A 7,731-nucleotide genomic window follows, 5' to 3' on the forward strand; every position below is an offset into this window, starting at 1 on the left:
TAGTATATGTGCACCACTAACTGAGACTATGAGAGTAGATAAGGAGTTCAATTGCACTATAGAGGTAGTGAAGATTTTTTATTTGTTGAAGGCCAAAGTGAGAGGACAACCTGTGTCAACACTCTCATATTTCAACAAGGTATTTCAAGTTGATTGTGATGCAAGTGGTAAGGCTATTGGGTCTGTTTAAGCCAAGAAGGTAAACTCATTGCCTAATTTAGCGAGAAGTTAAATGATGCTAAGAAAAAGTATTCATTTTATGACCAATATTTTTATGCTATTGTTTAAGCACTTAAGAAATTGAGACACTATCTCTTTCCTAAGAAGTTTGTTTTGTCTATTGATCATCAAACACTTCAATATTTGAATAGTAGAGGAAATTGAATCAGAGGCATATGAAATGGGTAGAATTATTACAAATTTATACATTTGTTTTGAAACATAGAAGTGGGAAGTCTAACAAGGTCGCGGATACTTCGTGTGGGAGGTAGAATTTGTTGATTGAAATGTAGGTTGAAGTTTTTGGTTATGATGAGCTCAAGGAGTTGTATAAATAAGATCTTGATTTTGGTGAGGCATGGAAGGCTTGTAAGGAGGCTATTGTAGTAGATAGAACAAGGTGGTTGGATTATTTGATCCAAAATGGTATGTTCTTCAAAGGTAATCAGTTATGCATTCCTAGGAGAACTCTATGAGATTGAATTTGATTAGGGAAAAACATAGCGAAGGTCTTGTAGGGTATTTTGGTTTTGATAAGATGGTAGCACTTGTTGGAGAAAGTTATTATTGGCCTCAATTGCATCAAGATGTAAATAAATATGTTCAAAGTTGCAAGATATGTCAAGTCGCAAAAGGTGTTAGTCAAAACACTGGTTTATATCAACCATTACTTGTACCTAAGAGGCCATGGGAGGAGATTAGTATGGATTTTGTTCTTGGTTTACCAAGGACACAAAGGGGTTATGATTCTATAGATGTGGTGGTATATAGATTTTTCAAGGTGGCTCATTCTATCCCATATAAAAAGGTTAATGATGTTGTGCGTAGTGTAGATTTGTTTTTCAAGGAAGTAGTAAGGCTACTTGGTCTCCCAAAGAGCATAGTTTTAGATAGAGATACAAAGTTTGTGGGATACTTTTGGAGGATATTATGGAAGAATCTAAGGATTGATTTGAAATTTTGTTCATCCTACTATCCACAAACAAATGGTCAAAGAAAAGTCGTAAATAGGAGCTTGGGCAATTTGCTAAGAAGTCTAGTTGGTGACAAGCCTAGGGGTTGGGATTTGATTCTACCTCAAGCTGAATTTGCATAAAGAAACTCCATCAATAGAACTGCAGATAAATCACCATTTCATGTTGCTTATGGCAAGAACCCAAAGGATGATTTGGATATGAAGAATTTGGAGAGAGGTGACAAGAAAAGTGTAGAAGTAGAGAACTTTACTGAGCACACAAAGAGGTAAGAAAGCATGTCAATAAAATGAATTTTCAGTACAAATCTAAAGTTGATTTGAAGAGGAGACATAAGGAGTTTCATATTGGTAGTGATGTGATGGTCTACTTGAGGAAAGAAAGGTTTCTAGTTGGCACTTACAACAAGCTAAAAATGAAGAAATTTGGGCCTTGTAGGATTTTAAGTAAGAATGATTTAGTCTATGAAGTGGAGTTACCTAATGAGCTTAACATTTCAAATGTAACTAAATATCATGAAGGTGAGTTCCGGGGAGATGTAATAGGAGCATGGATGAACATTCCAACATCTCTTTCACAAAAGAAGTAGGAAGAGGCAATTTTGGACAACATGGTGAGTACGATCACAAGGAATAATCAATACTTTGAATATTTGGTAAATAAGCTTGGAAGACCTATTGAAGGCTCATCTTGGTTATCAAAAGCTAAAGTTAAAGACCGTGGTTTTCCTCTTGAAAAGTGGCAGGGTCACTTTTCTTTCTTCCATGGGTGTTTGATGCAGGGCATCCATGTATTGGAGGGGACCCAAGTTTTAAATTTTAAAATTTTCCTTCCATTGGTGTCAGATACTTTGACCAGCCCTTCAATTTGTAAGTAACGGGGAGTTCTAAAAATAGTCTCACATCTTGGGAGTAGTGGAGTCCTTATAAGGCTCTAAAATTAGAAAATATGAAGTGGTTTTGAAAAATAATAGATGAGGAGACTGGTTTGCATTTTAAGTTTTTTTTGGGTGCTTCTTTGGAGAGAACTTGGTTGTAGCATTTTGAAAAAGGGTAGTAGTTAGGGGAGTTTTTTTGGAAGGTTGTTGTTTTTGGTGCAAGGTTTTTGAAAAGGAAAAGAAGTAACCTCAAATTTTGGGGAAAGGACAAAGTTGGAAGCAACTTTGTTTTGAGGATTGGAATAATCCATAGTGTGTGAAGATTTGAGAGCTTGAAGGGGGCTTTTGAAAGCTATTATTATTTTTAATAATATATTTTATTGCAAGTGGAATGTGAAGCCAATAGGCTGGGATTGATGTAATGAAAAGTTGTTTAAGTTTTCAATAGAAAATCTCAAAGTTTTGTTCGTTCAAATTTGGTGTTCATTCTTTTTTCCAATCAAATTTGCAGTAAATATATTGTCATGGGTAGTAATTATTTCAAAACCTAACAATTTTTTTTCAACAACACTTTAAACACAATTTCAGAAACAAAGAGTTCTTATGAATTAGACAATATACCAGAATTTGCAGAGCATAGAAGAATATAGTAATTACAAGGTCTATAGAATAGAAAGTATGCAATTACTCCATTGCTAGAAGAATCAATTCCCTAGAACCTGTAACAAGACATTTCAATTCCCTAGAACCTGTAACAAGACATTTCATACCTCTTGTATTAAATTATAACTGCTTCCATTTTCTCTTGACTTCTTCATTATACATTTGCAAAATACGCTGGATTTGGATCTTCAACTTTTCTACTTCACTGTCAATATCTTCCTGTACATTTGCAAAACCCTAATCAGTTCCTCTACAAGAAGTTCAGACTGTAACGTGTCTACACCTACAAACTTATAGGTAATCAGTATTTAAAAGGTCTCTTACAATGAACCCTGTTGAAGATGGATCCAAATGGACCTTCTGCAATGAAGATGGTTCGTCCAACTCTATTTCTCTCATCTCAATGTTCAGCGTGTCGCTATCAGAAGATTTAGAAGCAATGCCTAACTTTTCGTCGGTGGAAATGATCCGAGGCGTAGCAGCTTCAAAATCTGAAAGGAGTATCTCAAAAAAACCCTCACTTTCATCACTCGATATTTCTGCACTGGATGAAATTCTCAAATGCTCCGCAGGACGAGGCCCAGTTTCCACGTCCTTTTTGTAATTTTGTTTGCCTTTTGTTTTTGGTGAACCAAAAAACTGGAAATTCTTATTGAAACCTTCAGTAACTTGCAAGAGTAAAGAACTGGGTTCTGCTGTTTTGGTCTTTCTGGTATGCCTAAAAAATTGGGTTTCTTCTGAGGGTTCGCTCTCTGCCAAATTCGAATTCAGTTCATTAGAATTCTGGTTATCATGAGACAAATCTGGGCTGGAGAAACGATCCTGCAAGCTTAGATTGTTATTCAACTGAAAACTTTCGTTATCAAAATTTAAGGATTTTGTACTGGAATGAAACTTTGAAATATCTGGAGGATCCTCCAAGCTTTGAACAGTTTTAGAAGTAGCACTTAAGGTTTCTCCTTTCGATGTCTTCCAAAGCATACCAGATTTTATATCCGGTGAAGAGATCTCAAATAAATCCTCATTTTCTTTGGCTGATCTTCCTGCAGAGAATGAAAAATCCGAATGCCTTGGAGGAGAAGCCTGTAATCCTGTGCTGTCTCTGTTATATTGTCTTGCTTCTAAATTGTATTTACCAAGAGACTGATTATCCTTATGGACACCCTCATTAACTTCTGAGATTAAAGATCTGAACTCTCTTAATCTTGTCTCATTGATATTGCTGAAACTTTTTCTTTTTAGTGGGAATGTGATCTCTTCCTTATCTATCTCAGAATACTGTGTTTCAGGATCACTGATACCATGATATGATTCTGGGCGTAACAAATAATCCTGCAGGCTTTGATTATCAGCCCTAATGAAACTTTGATTATTTGGATTTGAGACTTCTGTACTTTTAGGAAGCTTTAAAATATTTCCCAATCTTCTCTTGAGATCATTAACTTTTGTTTGTCCTGCATTTGGTGTGCCAATGAATTGAGGTGGCTCTTTGAAAGATCCGGATCTGGATGGTTCAGTTTCAATGGAGGCAATTGATACTTGGTCTTTCACACATGAAGACTTCACCCTGTTTTCTTTATAAGGTTGTAATTCTGAACATCCTTTCTCCATTGCTATTGAACTCATTGTTGGATTTCCAAATGATAATCCCTGGTATGGTTGACAAGGTGATTCTGTAAGAAATATATTACCCTGCCAGGCTTCTACCTCTACCGATCCTGAGTATTACAAAGAAGAAAGAGGAAAAAAAGGTTATCTTCATACAGATTATGACAATGCATTTAGAGTCTTAAAAGACAATGCCTTCATAGGGCAGATAGCTAATTCTCTTCCCAAAAGATGAGACAAAACCTAGAATTCGAAGAAACGCCCAGATCCATAAGAGCAGAGTTTAGAGAAATTATGTTACCTCTTGGTCTGTTTTCATCTTGCAGGGAGCCAGAGTAGCTGGAATCTGAAACCTTGCTAAAAGAACTGTTACTTTGACTGTCATAGATATTGCTTTTTGGATCTATATAAACACTTGATTGGAAGGAGATATGTTGATGTTTGGATATAACATATACTTGACAGAACTTTGGGGCAAGCGTTGCAACTCTTGTTGATATATCTGGAGGCTTGATTATCCTATTTGTGTTCACCACACCAATTTGCTTCATCATTTTAACTTTCAAGTTCAATTCAAACTAATCATTCGGCTAAAAGAACCAAAAAAGTGGTTGTTCAGGAATAAAGAAATAAATTGAAGTTCAGAGAGTAGGTCAACAGAAATAGAAGTTACAGGATAATTTAGTGAAGGTACAATAAGGGCAAGATAATTTTTGGATAAACCAGTTTTCTGTGCCAACTAAAACTTTTTTATTTTACCTTGAAATTCGATTTCTGGAAGTTGCCCCCAAAACAATCTTCCGTATGTTTGCTTTTGAAATGTACTTCACAATTGCAATGGCTACACTGGATTCGTCCAAAACTAAAATTTCTGCGCGCACCTGGATTCCAGATAAACAGATACAGTAAATAGATAGACTGTGGTGGTGGGAAAACAGAGATATGCTCAAGAAAATATACCTTGTTACTGTCACACATGTATTGATAAGGCTGTAATATCTCCGCTGTTTTGGAATCTCTTTGTTTTCTATATTTATCTGAAAAAACTGCAGTGTCTTGCCCTGCACTCGCAAGAAATAATAATCAAGTTAAGAGTGACCTAAAAACTAAACAATCAGATCCAAACACCATACTATATTTCAACTTGGACAAAGAAGCACCAGGGAGTAAGGATATAGTTGTACCCCAACTATTAGCTATTATTGGGTCCCGAACATGTAGAATTTGGATGGTATCGCCCTCACAAACCAGATGATCAAGTGCCCATATGAGTGCATTTTTGCTGTTCTCATCTTTGCCCACACAAACTGTAGCTATTGAATCATAATGGAAAGAAGAAGAGGGAGAAGAAAAAGAGGAAGTAGCTTCCAATCTCCTTTCATCTTCACTTGTTTTCATCATGATCATATGCTCTGTAGGCTGTGCATACCATCTGGAGGTACGAGGAAATGAAAGAGGAGGAGGAGAAGGAGAAGCTGAAGCAAACTTGAATTCCTTTTCATGTTCACTTGTCTTCATTAACTTCATATGTTCTTTAACCTGTGCATACCATCCAGAAGCACGAGGAGAAATAGCAGCACCTGAATTTACTTCAACACCCCTTTCATCTTCATATTGCTTTGTACCCACAGTTTTTACTGGTTCTAGACTTGATGTTTGAGTAGGAAAAAAAGGAGAAAAATCCATGCTTTTCTCTTTATCAATTGTCTTCCTCTATAATTTCATTACCAAAATAAGCTAAGTTGTTCTGTCAAGAGCAACCTCTATCATCTTATAAAAAAAACTTCTAAGTGAATTAAATTCAATTCAGATTCGGGTTTGTAGGGATGAATGGGCCAAAATAGCAATGTAGATAGATTGTGAATATTGAGGTCTTATCCTAATTAGATTTCATTTGCCGTTTTTAGTATGGATTATCTGTAATGCTCTGTACATATCACCCCCAAAGCCAGCATGTTCCTCGGATTATCTCTAATACTCTGTACATAACAGTTCAATTTGTTTGAACAAAAAAGTAACAAAAGGCATACATGTCATAGACTATAAGTCATGTCGGGTCACAATTTTATCATATTAGGAATATGTTTGTGGAAGTACAATTCAAGACAAGTACTATCTTGTATTTAGTATTATCCTACAAATAGTTTATGTTGGCAGTGGTACAATATTGCAAGAAATAAAATTGCATGCTATACATTTTTATTATTCATAAGTCCAGGTCAAGTGTAATTTCATAGGATTTCTACTCACATTTTAGAATAAAATGCATCACGGTGTCTCATCCTTACAAATTGTGTATTTTTTATGTGACAAATGTCTAATGTTTTGACGTAATTTGGATCAAGGTGGGAACCTTAATGTTCAAAATTGTCTTGATGATTGCAAATATTTTATGAATTCAATGGTAAATGTTATTGATTTAATACTTTTAATTGTAAATTGTTGCATTTGATGATAAAACCAAAAATGTTATGAACTAATTGGTTCCATTTCACTTTATGATAGGGTTTTTCTTATATGTGTGATATCTTTTGGTCTAACTGAATACTGATGTTATTTGATGAAATGTTTGTAAAAAAATTGAATAGTTTTGCAAGTACAAGGGTGGAACAATGCAAATTTACAACTTTATCTTGAGAATGATCTTAATGCCATCCAACCCTATTTTTATATTCTTGAGGTTGACTTACAATTAGAAGGATAATTCAAATGTTAATGTCTTGTTGAGATTCATGTTTTCACCATGACCTCCATCAACCACTCACTATGCTTAGGGGTGATTGTTGATTATACGTGTACTCTCAACTCCTATACTTGTTATAGAAATTACTTGTACAAGGTTAATTGATCCACCGCATTCTATTGATCATGTCAATAATCATACTTTGGAGATCCATTACTTTGAGTCCACCAACTATTAAGGTGTAGAAATTAAAAGAAGACATAAATGTGTGTGCCAGCATATAATAATGATTATATAAATAATTATTATATAAATAAAAATGTGAACATGTATACATAAATATTGATATTTAGTAATAACATTAAAGAAATAAAATATTATAAAAGAAAGAAAGGAATGTATTAGAAAATGGAAAAAAAGGAAGGGTCATGGAATTTTTTTCAAAAAAACAAGAAGAGAAGGTGGAATTAAAGAAGATTGGCCCTACCTCGTATGATTAGGATACAACCATTGACCCTAAAAAATGTGTAAAAGAAATAGGGATAGTGATGTCATTAATAAGGGATTGTGCTCCTTCCCATTTGCCATAAAAATATGTTCATACTAGAAATCAAGGGAATGGTGCAAAAGGCGAGTTCTCATGGTCTCCATAAGGCACCTCTTTAGTAGGCATTTCATAAGGGAGAGCGAAAAAGGAGTTAAGTGCA

At 34.9% G+C, this 7,731-nt stretch overlaps 1 protein-coding gene across 1 annotated transcript; it reads right to left on the bottom strand.

Annotated features, from left to right (window-relative positions):
• Positions 1–2,763: 2,763 nt before the first annotated feature.
• On the bottom strand, positions 2,764–6,140 carry LOC131034460 (U-box domain-containing protein 52). Its single transcript, XM_057965955.2, has 6 exons — positions 5,526–6,140; positions 5,302–5,402; positions 5,101–5,222; positions 4,643–4,860; positions 3,058–4,451; positions 2,764–2,952 (listed from the first exon to the last, which is right to left on the bottom strand). Exons 1-6 carry the CDS (start codon positions 6,025–6,027, stop codon positions 2,854–2,856), a joined length of 2,436 nt encoding a protein of 811 aa, XP_057821938.1. The 5' UTR covers positions 6,028–6,140; the 3' UTR covers positions 2,764–2,853.
• Between the last annotated feature and the right edge of the window lie 1,591 nt (positions 6,141–7,731).

The sequence above is a fragment of the Cryptomeria japonica genome, chromosome 9 (assembly GCF_030272615.1).
Source record: "Cryptomeria japonica chromosome 9, Sugi_1.0, whole genome shotgun sequence".
Classification (NCBI taxonomy): domain Eukaryota; kingdom Viridiplantae; phylum Streptophyta; class Pinopsida; order Cupressales; family Cupressaceae; genus Cryptomeria; species Cryptomeria japonica.